The sequence below is a fragment of the Dromiciops gliroides genome, chromosome 1 (genome assembly GCF_019393635.1).
Source record: "Dromiciops gliroides isolate mDroGli1 chromosome 1, mDroGli1.pri, whole genome shotgun sequence".
Taxonomy (NCBI): domain Eukaryota; kingdom Metazoa; phylum Chordata; class Mammalia; order Microbiotheria; family Microbiotheriidae; genus Dromiciops; species Dromiciops gliroides.
In genome coordinates, this window is record NC_057861.1 from 285,160,570 (window position 1) to 285,178,968 (window position 18,399).

Genomic DNA, 18,399 nt, shown 5'->3' on the forward strand with positions numbered 1-18,399 from the left:
TTAATGTCCTGAAATAGTGGTTCTCAAAACTTAGGGTTCATGAACAATCTCAGCAGAACAAAATAAAGATAATGACATGAACTGCCTTCCTCAGCCACTCCTACTCACCAGTACCAAAAACAAACAAACAAACAAACAAAAAAACTTCTGCAAACTATGTGTCTCTAACTTTTGCCCACCAGGGCTTCGTACTGCTAGTTACATGAGGAATACTAGGAAGATATATGGCACAGTCAATGCTCTTGAAAGAAAATCTAGTTGCAGAGGCTATTAATACTAGAAGAAACAACACAAGACAGTCCATGTATAATTAAGTGCTAAATTGTATAGTACAGAACATCATATAGGAATTTGGAAAAAGGAGAATCAGTTATTGTGCACTTGTATAGTCTGAGAACTTCACAGACAAGGATGGAATAAGAATTTACAATATGGGATTATTGTTGGGATTAAGAGGACCTCTATGAAAGTGTTTTGAAAAGTATAAAGCACTATGCAAATACACTAATACCATCGGCTTTTATAACTTAATAGTTTCACACAATTATTTCATTTTGATCCTCATAGTAACCTTGTGTAGTAGGGCAGGAGACATTCTCATTTTTTAGATCAAGATAACTGAGACTCTGAGAGGTGTGACTTGCCTTTGGTCACACAGCTAACAAGCCCACTCCCTGGGGAGGGTGGCGGGGCAGGGGCTCCAGCTGAGGCTCCCACAGACCCAAATTCATCTGGGGGGGGGAGGGGTGTCAGGTTTCTTGTCTCTGCAAAAGTATGCCCCCACCCCCAAGTTACTAGGGAAGTCTCTGAAACAAAGGTTATTAGCTATACCCCAAACTAAGGCGCAGGAAGAGAAGCCAGATTAAGTAGAGATCCACCTTTGCTTCTCTGATTCCAGAGAAGGGGCCTGGACAGTAGCCAGTTGCCATAAATGGAAAGAGTAGTTCTTTACTGGGAGGGACCATTTACCTGGCAGTTTGCTGGGCTAACCAATGCTTGTATCTCTTGGTCTTGGGCTTCTCAAAGTTCACCGCAGACATGGGGACCCTCACCGTATCAAGCCCATTAAATGGGGTCCCTTTTTGAAAACATTCAGTATACTATGCAAATATCAGATAGAGGACAGAGATTTAAGCCCTGTACAGGTTTACAACAGCCTGACCTCTGTCCTGCTGCCTAGAGAATCAGGTTGATTCAATGGCTTTCTTGCTTGCTTTGGTTTTGAAACTAGCAAATAGGGGCAGCAAGGTGGCGCAGTGGATAAAGTACCAGCCCTGGATTCAGGAGGACCTGAGTTCAAATCTGGCTTCAGACACTTGACACTTACTAGCTGTGTGACCCTGGGCAAGTCCCTTAACCCTCATTGCCCTGCAAAAAAAAAAAAAGAAAGAAAGAAAGAAAAAAAAAGAAAACAAGAAAATACTTAACATGTAAAAGACTCACAAGCCTGTATTAACAAATATGGCTCATTATACTCTTCTAGGAGGTAAAAATGACTTTGTAAAACTGTGAAACGGGCATTTCAATTTTACATTCACCTTGGACCCGTATTCCTCAGCAATTCACAATGTTGTCCTTTGGGATTTTCCACTGCAGGGTCCTCCTGGCAGTGGTCATCTTCTCTGAGAACCATTGTGTTGTTCTGGAAATTGTCTCCTGCTAGGCAGCCAACACTCAGCTCAAAATCCGAGCTTTCTGGCTCCAAGTCCAATAGTCTTTATACACCTTGCAGCCTTTCTTAGTACATAAGGGATTGTGATTGAGCTGGGCCTTTGAAGGAGATAATTAAAAAGGAGAACAACATCCCAAGCAGCAGCAACAGCATGAGTCAAATGAATATCTAACAGGTAAGATAGATGAGACAGAAGCAAAAGTTTTGAGCTGGTTAGTAATAGAAGTTAAGTTTTTTGGGGTTTGGTTTGGTTTGGTTTGGTTTTTATAGGCAGTGGGATAGAGTGGACACAGTGCTAGGCTTGGGTTCAGATACCACTCCTGACAGTAACTAGTTGTGTGACCAGGGGTACATCACCTAAACTTTCTGAGCCTCCATTTGTTTATCCATAAAATGGACCTGGTGCTGATAAAAGTACATAAAGTTCTTTGCAAATTTAACAGCATGACATGGATCAGTTGCTAATATAATTTTTATACATAGTCTGTGGCCAGATTATAGAGGAAATTGAATGCTAAGAATAATTTAGACACTAAAGAGCCATTGCAGGTTATCGAGTAGGATGAGGACATGATGGAAATGGCTTTCCTGTAAAATTAATCCAGCAATTTACACAGGATTTACTAGGGAATGTGGGGGAAAACCACGAGGGTTGGGGGGGGGGGAGGGTTACTACATTTGACAAGATACCAGCAAGGATGTTGTGGAACAAGTACTGAATTTGGAAGCCAAAGACTTGAGTTCAATTCCCACCTCTGCCAATTATGACATGTGTGACCTTGGGCAAATCATATCCTGTCTCTAGGCCTCAATTCATTTTTAAAAGGAGGGACTGAAGTAAGATGATAATATAATAACTGTCTTCAATGAATCAAGCCACTAGAATTAGATGGCCTGTATCATCTGGTACTGAAAGAACTGGGCAATTAAATTGGCAATGTAACTGAGTAATGATCAGCAGTTGGGAAGGTGTGGCTAGGTAGTAGTTCATGTGAGGATAAAAAAGATCTGGGGAGTTTAGTAAACTGCAGCTCTGTGAATCAGCTCCTTTTTTTCCCCCCCAAAGATACATAACAATAATGACTTTACTAGACTACATTAAGGGGCAGTTTCCAGAAGAAGAGGGGTCATTGTTCTGATCAGACCATACCTAAAATTGTATTCAGTTCTGAAAGCCATAGACAAGGTAAAGCATATCCTGGTGGTGGCCAGGTTTTAGAAATCATTCTTTGAGGTTTGTTAGGGTTGGGCATGGTGGGGGGAAGGGAAAGAAGAGGGATTTTTCAAATGGACATCTGATCAATGGTTAGGTTATAACTTCTGTGAGCTGCTGAAGTTAAGTAATAGAGGGACCAGGTCCTGGTACAGAAGTAAGGAGTCAGGAACTGAACAGTAAAGGCAACAGGGAAGAATACTGGAGTATCAGGGTAGGTGTAGTAATATTGGCAATCTGTTACTGATCATCTCGAGGAGAGTAATATTCTACCATCTTCCCACCCTCTGATTAGTTGATCACATACCCCTTGCATCAGGCTATGGCTTGATCCCACATTGAAGATCACTGATCTAGACCAGTGCTTTAGAGAGCTTCTTTTAGCCGTTCTTACCCTTTCCCCTAACAATGCGTCAGGATAGGTGATCATGCATTAAAATCCAATTAACTACAATTGGTTTCAAGTCCTTCCCATGTGGTGGTGTGGTAAGTAGACATTTACAGGACCTACTGTCTTTCTGATAAATGCAGAAGTTTTTGTTTCTGGTTTCATTGTACGGAATTGGGAAAATAAAACATTTTGAAGCTGAACTTGAATTTCTTTTCACTTAGGGTTTTATCTTCTAGGTGAGTTTCAGATAACATTAGGAATAATTGTTGACACTCAACTTTCTTTTTCAGACCACTAAAGCTTTTCTTCCTACAATGCTGGAGATTAATCATGGTCACATTGTGACAGTTGCAAGTTCCCTAGGATTGTTCAGTACTGCTGGAGTCGAGGTTTGTCAACTATGAATCATTTTTTTTCTATTAAATCTGTATGTTAAGTGTCAGGCCCACTTGTAGCCATAGGGTTAACTGCCATTTAAGCAACTCATATCCCATCGAGGACTCCCCCCGCCACACACACACACATACCTTACTGGGCCCATGCTTAGGGATTTCTGGTGTCACTAGTTAGAATGAAAATGAATTTTGCAAAATTTTCCTTAAGAATCTAAACTTTGGGAAACAGCTAGATGGTGCAGTGGATAAAGCATCGGCCCTGGAGTCAGGAGTACCTGAGTTCAAATCTGGCCTCAGACACTTGACACGTACTAGCTGTGTGACCCTGGGCAAGTCACTTAACCCTCATTGCCCCGGCAAAAAAAAAAAAGAATCTAAACTTTTATCACAATTGACAGCAGTTATCAGGTACTTCAACCTCTCAATTGATGGAACATTATTTGTGCCAGCACTGGATCAGATAGGACCAATACTGATTCTTTCTGGGTAACAGGGAAGTTATTGGCCCAGATTTGTAGCTGCTAATGCTAGTGGCAACAGGAGAACCTTGACCAGAGTTTGCTGTCCTAGGCAAGACACTTGAAATCCCATTGAAACAGCACCTGTAATGTGCCAGTCTTTGTGCACCACATTGGTGACACCAAAGAACAAAACCAGAGCAATCTCTCCCCTGATAAGGAGCTTACATTCTGCTGTGGATGGAGGGGAGGGGATATGATATGTATAATGATAAATAAATACGGTATAATGTAAAGAGGTGGGAACAAGCACTAACAATCAAGGGACCCAGGAAAGGCTTCGCATTGGAGATGACCCATAAGCTGACCCCTGAAGGAAGCTAGGGAGGCAAAAAAACAGAAGCCAAATCAAGCCCTTATTAAAATGGATGGTGGAGGCACATGATGCTTGCTCAAGTTAATTCATCCCTGTTTCAGTGGATCAGAAGGGGCAGCTATGTTAAATGAGAGATATTGCCCATAAACCTTGAGATGAAGACTATCTTTTCATTTAAAATGACCTTCTTAATCACATACTAATTTTATTTTTTTCCAATTACATATAAAAACAATTTTTAACATTCATTTTTTAAAATGTTGAGTTCCAAATTCTCTCCCTCCCTTCCATTCTCCCCTCCTTCCTCATTGAAAAGGCAAGCAATTTGATACGGGTTATACAGCACAAACCCAATTTTAAAGGTAAGCATGGAATAGTGTTGGGTGTTATTAAACATGTAAAAGAGACACTGAGTCTGTCCTGTAGAATTCTACAAGATAAAGTTGAAAACGTAAGTGTGGATGAACATGTAAGAGACTAGGCTATGGGGGCAGCTAGGTGGCATAGTAGATAAAGCCCCGGCCCTGGATTCAGGAGGACCTGAGTTCAAATCCAACCTCAGACACTTGACACTTACTAGCTGTGTGACCCTGGGCAAGTCACTTAACCCCCATTGCCCTGTTTAAAACAAACAAACAAAAAAACAAAAACAAAACAAAAAAGAGACTAGGCTGATGAAGACGGCTTTAAATCCTGGTTTATGGGGAAAAAAAATCAAATCTTTTCCACTATGATCAGGTGAATAAAGTCCTGGTTCTGGTCTTCAGGTGCAGGTAATGAGGAAGGACATCCTTTTCACCCTGCTGGGAGTGTGAGTTTCCTAAATTAGGGTTAACTTGAAGCCAAGCTATTTAAGATTTTTTTATTTGAACTTTAGCTTTCCAAAAGTCAGAGACCTCAAACAAGTTATACTCGAAGCTAGACTAGTCTGCTTTGTTCTAGCCTTAATTTAAACAAACTGGTTTTTCGGTCTCATTTACTGAACAAGAGACCATTTGTAAACTTTCCAGACACTTCAAAGGGAACCTCTCTCCATCTTTAACTTTAGCTTGTTAGCTTTCATAGAATCTTTGTGGTAACTTCCCCAAAGTAATGTGATACTTAGTTGCTGTGGCCAAAAAAAAAAAAAAAGTTCATCTATTTCTGCTGTCACTTTGAAAATATTATTTCTGCACTGACCCAAATCAAATATCTGCCTTGAAAATAGTTTCCTTTTCTTTGTTCATTCACCTGTAACATATCAGACATCTAACTAAAGTTAATAGGACCAATGCATCTAGTTTGCTTTGACTGGTGGAGACTACTTCATGTTTCTATTCTTGCCTCTAACACAGGATTATTGTGCCAGCAAATTTGGAGTTGTGGGTTTTCATGAATCCCTGAGCCATGAGCTAAAGGCTGCTGAAAAGGATGGAATTAAGACAACATTAGTGTGTCCTTACCTTGTAGACACTGGCATGTTCAGAGGCTGCAGAATCAGGTAAGAAAAGCCCCCTTTCTCCTCTTCTATAAAAGGGGCAAGAGGAAAGTCATCCTCACACTTGCACTGGTTTTTCAGACATTTATAGCCTACTTGGGACCATAATTGTTGGATGGGAACTGCTATTTTACACATAACTCACCAACGTGTATTAAAATGAAAGTATGGGGCTAAAGCATCATATAGATAGTAGCTCACAAAAGTTAATATGAAATTATCAAATAGGAAAAATGTTAGAAAAACACTCTATCTTGAAGAGTCAACCTAGGCATCAAAGGTTTCCCCTAAGAAGTTATTTTTTTTTAAGGTCTCACCTATATTTTATTCAATATATCATTGGCCAGAGAAGGCTCCCACTCTATTACAGATTCCCTCTGCTTCCAAAGGATAGAAAGAATACCTATGACATCAAGACAGGATTTGTCAAGATGATTCCTAATTTTTGCCTCAAATTGCAAAATTCTTAGAGGTTATTTCTTGAGAAACAAGTTAATTTCTGCATTAGCATAAATAAGGACAATAGCGGGCAGCTGCTTTAATGTGAGTTTTGAACATATAGAAAATAACTGGGGGGCAGTGAGGTGGCAAAGCGGATAAAGCACTGGCCTTGGATTCAGGAGGACCTGAGTTCAAATCTGGCCTCAGACCATGACACTTCCTAGCTGTGTGACCCTAGGCAAGTCATTTAACCCTCATTGCCCTGCAGAAAGAAAGGAAGGAAGGAAAGAAGAGAAAAGAAAAGAACTGATGACAGCAGAGTATGCATTTAGTATGTATTTACTATGCATTTCTTCTGAAAAGGTCCTAGCCTATACGGTAGACCACTTGCTTTTCTAGAGAAAGGTGAAATAAGATTCTCCTCCCAAGTCAGCAGGGCCACATAGGGCTGCCCACAATGTCTCTGGTATGCCAATCACATATGGAAAGAGGGGCTGGACTAGCTATCCGACTTGAGCTAAGAGCTGACCTCTACAGCCATCCATAGGAAGATACATGAGAGGCTTTGAGAAATTTGTTTAAATGACTGAGCATAGAAAGACACCTGAGCTTGTTGCTGCTTGATCAGAGCCTGTTCCTAACATGTTGCTTTTTAACTTCAACATTCCATCGAAGCAGGTGGGTGGAAGACTGGTGCCACATTTGTAAATGGGACACAGTTAAATGAGTTGTCCCATCCTTAAAAATGAGTCAGAACCAAGAGTGGGATATAAATATCCTAACTCCTATTGCAATCCTTTTTTCTTTTTAAAATTTTTGTTTTTGTTTTACTGTAAGTACTCAGCTGGTATTTTGAGAAGCTCTCTGCAGCACTGAGCATGGTTACAAATGGGTGTTTAATTAGTCTAGTCATTTCTCAATGATCCACACTAACAGAGGAAGGAAGAAATAATGATGGTTCAAAGTAATGGTTTCTCCATAGGTGATAGTGTTATGGCATGGTCTCAAACATCCATAGGCACACACCAACCCAAACTCAAACTTCATCAGTCATGGATCTATAATGGATAATATACTGGGTATTATATTAGTGGGGAAATGGATAATAACTTTAAAAAGAGTGCACCAAACTAGTCAGGAGAGCATTGGAAGAGGAGTCAAGGAGCCTGAGCTCTACTTCTCCTTCCACCTCTGCCTCTGATCATTGGTATGACTTTGGGGAAGTCACTTCCCCTCACTCTGGACTTCTGGTTTTTCATCTATAAAATGAGAAAAATGGATTAAATAACATTGACAAAGTAAATGTTCTCATACTACTTAAAATATTTCAGCATTTGTTCTTCGGTCATTTAAAGAAAGGCTCATCTCTCATGACATCCCAAGCCTTGCTATTGTTTCAACAACAAATATTTCCTCCGTATTTGGTGTTTGTAATTCACCTGAGTATAGCCTTAGCCTTAGCCTTGGCCTCCTGGAGGAGCTACAAAAATAATTTGTAGGAATGTGTTTTTAGCTTTATGGGTTTCATCAAATTTGACTCTGTTGTATTTTACTAGAAAACAGACACACTTGGCTTTTGTTCTTATTTTAGTTTTTTTTAATATACCATTTCCAGGAAAGAAATTGAGCCTTTTCTGCCACCTTTAAAGCCAGATTATTGTGTGAAGCAGGCCATGAAGGCCATCCTCACAGACCAGCCCATGATCTGCACCCCTCGCCTCATGTACATTGTAACTTTCATGAAGAGGTAACTCTTCTTTTTTTTTTTTTTTTTTTTTTGATATACAGATAATGACTTTATTTAAGTTGGAGACCTGGGAGGTGTGAGTGTGGAGGGGGTGCTAAGAGTCAGGCTCAGGTGGGGGTGTTGGCTTCTCTTCATCAGGGGGGCAGTCAGTGAAATCGGCCAGCATGGTGGCTATGTCATCCTGTTCCTTCTCCCCCACTGGTGTGGTTTCAATCTCTGATCTCTGTTGCTGTCGCCTCAGCAGCCTTGGCTGGGGGAAGCTCTTGATTGCCCCTCCCATCAGTGCCCTCTCCGCTTAAGGCAAGGGGCTCACTTCCAGCCAGCTCTTCAGCAGGGGGTGCTTCTGGTACAGCTGTTCTACATTCCCCTTCCCTTTCTCCTTAGGGCCAGGGGAGGGGTACCACCACCACCCTCCTTTTCCTCCTCAGGGCTAGGTTCTTCTACTTCCATCAGGAAGCCAAGCTCCAGCTCCTCCTTGGGAGGCTCAGGGTGGGGCAGGGGGGAGGAAGAATCTAGGGGTGGGGCTCCCCTATCCTCTACCTCACCTTCTGCTGGTTCAAATCCTACCTCAAGAGGTAACTTTTCTAGAATCCCTTTGCATGCAAATCTTGTCACTCTGGATGTCTTCTACCTCATATTTTCTGAAATGAAGGTCCGATTTTTAAAATGATGGTCAAATCTTCTCACTTCCTTTGCAGCATCCTGCCTTTTGAAGCAGTCGTCTGTATGTATCGGTTCCTAGGAGCAGACAAGTGTATGTACCCCTTCATTGCGCAAAGAAAACAAGCTACAAACAATAATGAAGCTAAAAATGGAATTTAAGAATTTTCCGTCCAGATTGTCATTTGGAGCTGAAGGCAACCAAAATGTTTTAAGGTGATGCATGTTGGCATCTACCCTTACATTTTCTGGATCCTAAGTCTGTGCGAACTTTTACAAATCAAACTTTTTTTTATATATAGACTGTAAATTAACTGACTAGAGAGAGTACTTGGAAAATGTGATAGACAAAAATGAACTTAAGTAGCTGCCAACAAGTGTCCTTTAGTTAGGACATTAAATCCAGTCAAAATTTTTATAGAAATGCATTGTATGCTATCTTCAGACTATCATTGCTGTTGAAAATGAAGAAAAAGTCTAGAGATAGTATTTCAGTGTATTTCAGGTGTGCTTTTCTTCAAAATTTCTCCAGGATTTATAAATTCATGCATTTGAGAACTCCCTTCAGCCAACTTTTTGCAACTCAAACGAATGATGGCAGTACTATTCTCCTGACTTGTACTCATTAGCTCCAGTTTGCAAAGGTGGTGGTTGGGCTGTTTTCATATATGCAGGAATCTTCAACTGTTTGCAAAAACAATTTTTAAATCTCCACCTATTCTAAGCTAAAATAATGTTCTTGAGTATTAGGGTAGAAAGTTGAACAGGTCTCTTCTTTTAAAAGTTACAATAAATTTTCTAAGCCTAATTCCAAATTTTATATTTGAAAAAACTTTATTAGGTATCTATCCATCACTCTGAGACCTAGCTGTTTAAGAAAACTTTACATTTTTCTACCTACGAATTTTGCTGCATAAAGTGTCCTTCCCCCAGGAAGTTGCTGTATTTATATTTCTTTACCTGGATTCATGCCTAAAGTACATAGCAGCTCATCAAAGCAACAGTTTATATAAAATTCCCATTTTTGTGCCAACTAAGATTAGTAAGGAAAAAAAAAACCTGACTCTATGGAGTGTGAAAGGGTGTAAAGATTCTTTCAGAAGTTTTATTCAAATTGTAGAACAGCAGATGACATTTTTACAGTATTTTTTTGTAAAGCAAACTATTTTGTGCCTTGAATTTGGTATCTGTGTATTAGTGAAACATTGTAAAAGTGAACTTCTACCTCTGTATCTAAATGTGTACCATTCACTTGTAAATTACTATAAACTATTCTGTGATTACTTTTTTTAGAATGTCTCGTTTAAATAGTGACCAATGTCTATGGCTATTAAAGAGAGCCATCTTTTACTAAATGATTGGGAAGTTTTGTAAAAGACTGATTAAATTGAAAGAACTAACTTCCAGATAACTGATTGTATGATTGTCAGTGATTGGCCGTGCTGTTGAGAAACACTGTCTCTTTTGCACATCTAGTTCTACTTTGACTTTTTTTTTTCTTTTTTTAGTATTTGGCTGAGATGATTTTGTTAAATACATTTGTTATTATCTTGAATGTTATTCTCTGCTTAGCTTATTTTAAATATTTCATACTGAATTTAGAAAAACAAGAGTTAGGAAAAAAAAAGTAAATCTCTACCAGCTACAGATCAGCTCAATGGAACATATGCCAGTAAAACATCTTCAGCAAGGGCTGTGGCAAAGCCTGCCCCGGTACCAGATCAGAGGGGCTCTATTAGATAACCTCTCCATACCTATCTTTAAGATCTATATTAGCCATAGATGTGTATCTGTAAGAGACATATCTTATATATTTATTCTTCATTTAAATGATTGTCCATAAGCTGTGTCATCAAAGGTATTTGTATCTTCTCTAGAACTTTAAATCACAGATTTAAACAAGCAATGGAAAAGTGGAATCAGAGGGTTGAGTGGTATACCTTAACAGGTCATTTATTATCATTCGAAAGTCATCCAAAACAGTTTAAAATCTGCGTTGGGTTTTTTTTGTAATCCTCCAAAGAAAAACACTCTCCAGCCCACCCCAAGATGTAACAAGTTTCAAAGTAAGGAAGTTCTTTATATTCAATGCAATTCTTTCCCCATAATATAAGCGTCTTTCTGCAGCTTTCCTTTATTTTTTTACTTATCACCATCCTCGTTAGTCAAGGTTATCCCTCAGCTTTATCTTCTCTAAGCTTGAATAATCACAATTCTTTTAACCTTTCTTTCTAGGTTTTGTTTTCTTATGTCACACCATTTAATCACTTTTCTGGTTCAACCTATTTCTCCCCCAACCCACCCCAAAGTTCTCTACATCCTTTTAGTTGCTTCTAGCTGTTAAGAGGCAGCTAGGTGGCACAAGTTATAGAGCAAAGCTTCTTAAACTGTGGGTTGAGACCCCAGATGGGGTTGCATATATGAATATGGGGGTCACAAAACATTTGGCAACAGTAAAAGGTTATGTATAACTATTTTACATACCTGTATACCCAAGGTGACAAAAATTTCTTGGGCAAAAAGAAGTCACAAGTGGAAAAAGTTTAAGAAGCCCTGGTATAGAGCACTGGACCTGGAGTCAGGAAGACCAGAGTTCAAATCCAGCCTCCAATATGTATAAGCTGTGTGATTCTGGGCAAGTCACTTAACCTCTCTCTGCCTCAGTTTCCTCAACTGTAAGTTATAGATAATAGCACCTACCTGGCAGGCTTGTTGTGAGGATCAAATAAGATAATATTTGTAAATCACTTAGCACAGTGCCTGGCACATAGTAGGCATTTTCTAACCCCCTTCATACCATTGTAAAATTTTGAACCAAATAACCAAAGTTGAGTCCAATAGAAAGTCATGGTTGTTGACATGTTAAGCCTAGATTGAACTAGGAGGCTTGGAAGTTCCCTGTCATTCTCTGCTCTCTCTCATCCATAGCAAATCCATATTCTGTACTACACACGTATATCAACCCCAGGCTTTATAGATGATAATGCCACATCACACACAGTTCTTTCTGGTTGCCATCTTTCAGCCATACTTGTTCTTGATCACTTCCCCACATCTTAAGGTTACTTCGCCTTAATACATTCACTGACTTCATGTCCATCATTTTAGTATATTGGGTCCTTTTTATCTAATATTTTAAATTAAACTTAGATGCTTCCTTTCCTGAGTGATCTTTTTTTCTAGTTTTTAAACATAAACACGACATCAATTCTCCCTTCCCAGCCCTACACAACAAATGAGTGCATAGTTAAGTAAATCACATCTCATGGATGAGTTTAGGATTGTGGAACTATCTCCTGAAATGAGTCAGTTCATTGGTATCGTCTTTTTGATCGGGTGAAATGGTGAAAGTCAAATTCCCAGGTAATAGGAATATCTAATCATCTCAGGAAATACATTAATACAATCATGGGGTTTTCTCCATGTCAGGGGCCCTGCCTTTGAAAGAAAGGTCAGTAAGACCAAGCCTTATGTGAACTAGAAAAACTTAGGTGTTAGACTCAGTTCTGCTTCTTGTCCTAAGAGCGATAACTCAGAATTGGGCCCCCAACCCTACCTCCACACCCCAAAGTGAGGCCAGATTTAACACACAAGCTACTTCTGCCTTTTTCTGGGCCTTATTCATTCTCAGATTGAATGTTAGCAGTATTTCCCCAACTGGCCCCCAGACCCAATTGACTAGGCTTGGTAATTTAATAGATGACACATAAAAGCCACAAGACCACTGTTAGGTTCTAGGAATGGAATCTATTCGATTGTTAAAAAACAACTACATAAAAATTTCTTCATGAGTAGAGCCTGGATATCTTTGTTGTTTGGCTCTGGTGGGCTGTTTTTGGTTTTGTTTTTTGAGTGTTTTGTGGGGGGCGGGGGAGTTGGCTGATTCTCTGAAGCATATCTTGTTTAAATGTGAAGATTTCTGTGAGACCCTTGGGATCAGAAAAATGCTTTTCAACTGTCACCCAATGAATATATATTCACCTTAATGGACCACTTTTGTACTCTAAATGATGTGACAGAGGACCTGCCACTCTCAGTCTTCTAAAATACAATTTCCTATCTGCTTATTGGTTAAATCACTAAAAACAGCTTGCCAGGAGCTGCCAAAGGATGAATTTCCTGCGATAAGACTTACATCCATTTTACTCCCCTTGATATCTCACAAAACAGCTTGTAGCTTTGAGGCAGAATGGGATGTATCCATCAGCGGAGACTGATGCTATGTAGACCGTGCTATGAACCTCAGGTTTGAATTTCATATATTATGATAGCTACTTTAGGTTTGATTTAATTGGCTCAAAACACTTGAAATATTCAAAACGATCTCCTTAGATGAAAAATAGAGAGTGCTGCCATAGTTTTCAGAATGATGCTCACAAAATAATGGCTTCCAATGTGAGCTCTTGAGTACATCCTAACCCTCCAGGAGCCTCTGATAAGAGTTCCAAGGCTTTTAGTTATGAGCATAGTAAAAAATTCCCATTCTCAGCTAAAGGCAGCTGGATGGTGAGTAAGGCAGATAGAAAGAAGGAAATTGACTATCAAGAGCAGGAAAGCCTCTTTAGCCCAGACTCTCAGGTAATTAAAAACATATTGATATGACACTGTGCTTGCATAGAAATGCTGCACCTTCCCCACTTGCTGGCTGTTCAGATTGCCTACCTGCTATCCACTTTGGGCTTTCAGTGGGCAGGAGGGAGAGGAGTAATTAGAGCCTACTTAGCCCTACCCCTGACCACCACTCTCACTTCCCTTGCCTCCTTTTCCTTCAGAGTAACCTAGCCTATTTTTGTTTGTTTCTCTTGTGGAATCTAGGCCTGGCTAGCTAGACAAATAGGATCTTTGGTTCTGAACATGGAAATACACACTGTACCTGGTGACTTTCTTTTCTTTTCTTTTTTTTTTTTTTAGTGAGGCAATTGGGGTTAAGTGACTTGCCCAGGATCACACAGCTAGTAAATGTTAAATGTCTGAGGCCGGATTTGAACTCGGGTACTCCTGACTCCAGGGCCGATGCTCTATCCACTGCGCCACCTAGCTGCCCCATGTACCTGGTGACTTTCATCCAGATGATGGTGCCCTTTCATTTTTTTCTTCCTTTTTGAACCAAATCCTTGATTTCATCCATATAGAAACCTCCAGGCTTTCAGCCAGTCTTATAGACTGGCTTAGAGCAGTAAAAAAGGTTAAATCAGTTTCCCAAATACATGCAGGCAGAATGTGTAAAGGGCAGTGGTGGGTGTGGTGACTTAAACCCAAGTATTCTTGACTTCCAAGACCAGCTCTATCTACTACAGGACACTGCCTTTTGCATATCACTAGATAAGATCACTTTACAAAAAGAGAAAATGATTTGCCTCTGCTCTACCTTAGACTAGAGATTCTCCTAAGTCTCCAGCTAGATGATACAGTGGATAGAGTGTTGCATTGGAGTTGAGAAGACTTCAGTTCAAATTCAGCTTCAGATACTTGCTAGCCGTGTGACCCTGAGCAAGTCACTTAACCTCTCCCTGCTTCAGTTTCTTCTTATATAAACTAGACATACTAATAGCACCTACATACTATGGTTGTTGTGAGGATAAAATGAGATAATATTTGTAAGGCACTATATAAATGCTAGCTATTATCCCCAGTATTCTAGTGTCACTTGAAGTTTGGGGCCCCTCTTATATTTCTTCAAAGGTTCCTGCAGGCCTTTTGATATTTTCCACCTAGGTTCCTTTTTACTCATTCCCTCATTAAACAGGGCAAATTTAGAAGACAAAAACAAAGGCCCAAGCAAGCTGCTCCAGCAAATACGTAAATAGGAAGTTTTCTCCCAGGCCCTCAGAACAGCTAATCTATGAGTAGATTAAGTTTTGGAAAATTGTCAATAAAAAACCAAATTTATCCATACTACCTGTACAAGTTCAGGAAACAAGGATTGAGGTTGTTTTGGGGAAAAAATCTCTATAACATGACTTGCCTCTTAATTTGGAGAGCATGTGAGATTTGGAGTATCTGAGCACATGGTTTGATTAGGAAAGCTTATCCTTTTAGAAGGAAAATCTCCATTTCCCCAGCTCTCTTTCTTCTAAAATGAGTCTCTGTTTTCCAGATGCTGCATTTTATTTTTGGTATCTTTCTTCCTAACTCCAACAATGGGGAGGTGTTGTCAGTTTTCCTGGGACCTACCTCAGGAAGCTGAGCTGTCTGTGAAATTTTTGGAACTGGACCTAAAATGATGTTCTCACAAGGGACCCCCTAACACAATCTGCTGCCCTCAGCATTCCTGAAATCCAGGGCCTGGAGGATTGAGGGAATCGGGAAGCAAAGAAACTGGCCGGAAAGTGAAGAAATGAATACGGCTGTCACTGAAGGAACAAGATGGAGCAAAAAGCTAAGCCCCATGGGGAGTTTCCTTAACCACAGCTCCTCCAGCTGCTGCAACTTCCTGCTTAGGCATGGCCTGGGCTTTGTCCCTGAAGAGAATTCTCACAGCAGTCTGAAAGGCTAAAGAACCATTTCCTCTTCTTACCTGCTAAAGATGTAATGTTGAATTCGAATGTGTGTTGATGAAGAGCCCAACGATTTGGCTTCATGTATCTGTAGTCAGGGAATCATAGATTTAGAACTGCAAGGGACCTTGGAGGTCAAGTCCTATCCTTTCCTTTTTACACAAAAGGACACTAAGGCCCATTGAGGTGAGGTGACTGGCCCAGGGTCACAAAGGTAGCAAAAGTCCTGTGAGACTGTTTCCTTCTTTGGGACTTATTCTAGAAATTTGTACCTGCCTCTGGGTTTGGATTAAAGGGGCTTAGGAAGCATGTTATGATGTCGCTATCACCATAACCGTCATAGTTGACATTAATTAATATACAGCTTCACAGAATCACAGAGTTTGAGGGTTAGAAGAGCTCTCAGTGGCAATCTAGTCCAACCCAAACATGAAAGGAATCCTCACTATTACATTAGCTGGCAGATGGTTATCCAGGCTCTGCTTGAAGATCCACAAGGAAGGGAAACCCACCACCATTTGAGGCAACACATCACTTTTTGTCAGCTCAAATTGTTTGCAGGTTTTTCCTGAAATCAAGCTTAAATAAACTTCTCAACAGTTTCCATCCATGGCTTCCTAGTCCTTTCCTCTGGGGTCAAATAGAAGAAGTCCAATATCTCCTCCACATGACAGCCCTTCAAATGTTTGAGGGCAGTTGTCACGTTCCTTCTGAGTCTTCTCCATGCTAAATATGGCCAGATCCTTCCTCTGATCCTCATCTCAAATGTACTTGGTGCTTTTCACTATCCTGGTTACCCTCATCTGGAATATGATACTCTAGGAGATCTGAGTACAAAGGGACTATCACCTACCTATTTCTGCAAGCTATAGCCCAAGATCAAATTCACTTTTTTGGCTACCACCTCCCACTGCTGTGGTCCACTAAGACTCCCCAGAGCTTTTTCAGAACAACTGTTCTATATCCATGTCTCCTCCATCTTCTACCTGTGAAGCTGACTTTTCCTTTGTTGCTGTTGTTGTTGTTGCCCTTACTTCTCCCTATTGAATTTTATTAGACTCAGTTCAATAGCCTAGCCTCTCAAGGTCCTTTGGGATCTTGACTGTCATGCACTGTATTAACTGTCCCTCCCAGTTGGGTGTCATCTGCAAATATGATGAATATGCCAGCCATGTCTTTATCCAAGTAATTGATAAAAATGTTAAATAGCACAGAGCCAAGCATAGATAGATCCCTGGGGTACTCCACTGGAGACTTCTTGCGACATTAACATTGAACTATTAATACCTACTCCCTGAGTCCACTAATCCAACCAGTCCTGAATCTAATTGTATTTTAAGATTTCCAAAGCACTTTACATATATTACCTCATGTGATCCTCATAACAGCCCAATAAAATGGGTACTATTATTATTCCCATTTTATAGACTAGGAACTCAGGTTAATTGACTTGTCTGGTATCACCCAGCTCAGTAAATGTCTGAGATGGAATCCAAACCCAAGTCTTCCCAACTCCAAATTCAGGGCTTCGTCTACCACGTCATGCTGTCAGTGACATTTAAAATGATGGGTCAATTGGACAGGAAAGAAATCTGGAATTATGATTAAGAAAGGACTTAAGATGCCCATTGACTCAGAAATTACACTGATGGCGTATATTCTCCAAGGAGATAAAAGACAGCTTCATATACATTAAGATATTTATAGCAGGTGGAAAAAAAAAAACCTGAAAAGATGGTAGATGCCAATAGACTGAGGAATCACTAAACTAATATTGGTACATGAACATAATGTTCTCTATACCTTTACCCATCCTCTCCAGCCTCAGAGGACAAAAAATAGAATGTCACTGTGCCTTAAGGACTTGATGAATATGAAGAATACAAAGAAGAATGCTGAGATTTCTTAATTGATACAAAGTAAAGCAAGGAGAACCAATAATGGACAATGCACACCAGTGGAACACATGCATACAAACATCCACTCATACCCCCTGAATGCTGTGTAATTATAATGACAAAGCTTGATCCCAAAAAAGAAAATGCAAGCCCCTCCCTTCTTTTGAGAGGTGGGGGACTAGAGATGTGGAACATTGCTATAATATCAGATTCCACTGATGTGTTCATTTTGCTGAACTGCTTTCTCTCCTTATTCTTTATTAAAGAGAACTGCTCTCTGGGGAGGGGGGGGGAGGACATATATAGAAATGAAGGTGATATTTAGTATATAATTTTTTTTTTTTTAGTGAGGCAATTGGGGTTAGGTGACTTGTCCAGGATCACACAGCCAGTAAGTGTTAAGTGTCTGAGGCCAGATTTGATTCAGGTCCTCCTGACTCCAGGGCTGGTGCTCTATTCACTGCACTACCTAGCTGCCCCTACAATAAATTTTTAAAAAATAAAATGATAGGAACTTGGTTTTTAATTGTTTAAGAAGAAGAAAAGCTTCTGAACAGGTGGGACAAAATCATGTAACTTTGCTTAGTAATGCCTGTGAGGAAAGTGTCAGACAAAAAGGGAAAGATTAAAACTGGGCTAGGAAGAAATACAAAGCTCTAACACTTTGGGCAATGGCCCTCAGTGGCTACTTCACTCCTCTTGTCCTTTAAGGACCCAGAGTGATGGCCAGGTTGACTACCCATGATGTGAAAGCAAGCAGGAAATCTGCACGGTTGTTATACATAGGTTTGGGGGGTTAGGGGAGGCATGGGGTGAGGAGTGGTTAAGAAGTTCCATTCGTGGCTATTTTGATTATTTGGTAACAGAGTTTATTGTACCTTGTCTTGGTTAGTTGTTTATGGTCAGTACCCTTTTTTAAATTCTATCTCTTATCAAACCAGTCCCAGGAGGATCCAATGAGGAGGAAAAGAGTAAGGAGATAAAAACTTAAAAAAAATATATGAATGTATCCTTCCATATGAATAGTGAAACATATCTAGGAGAAACATCTGGAAGGAAGGATATCTGTATAGAAGGGGCTAGATCCACTACAAATTTATGTTATCTAATCTCACTGCTGCACAGAAATTCTTTGGTTCATCTCTAGTTGACTCCCAAACACACTTTCCAAACC

General features: G+C 40.1%; 1 protein-coding gene across 1 annotated transcript in view; it reads left to right on the top strand.

Moving 5' to 3' along the window:
- Positions 1 to 11,392, top strand: part of RDH10 (retinol dehydrogenase 10) — a 42,544-nt gene extending 31,152 nt beyond the window's left edge. Inside the window, exons 3-6 of the mRNA XM_043979624.1 lie at positions 3,567 to 3,665; positions 5,840 to 5,985; positions 8,039 to 8,170; positions 8,869 to 11,392. Coding sequence (XP_043835559.1) covers positions 3,567 to 3,665; positions 5,840 to 5,985; positions 8,039 to 8,170; positions 8,869 to 8,992 — 501 coding nt within the window. The 3' untranslated portion in view covers positions 8,993 to 11,392. The remainder of the gene's footprint in view (positions 1 to 3,566; positions 3,666 to 5,839; positions 5,986 to 8,038; positions 8,171 to 8,868) is intronic.
- The last annotated feature ends 7,007 nt before the right edge of the window (positions 11,393 to 18,399 follow it).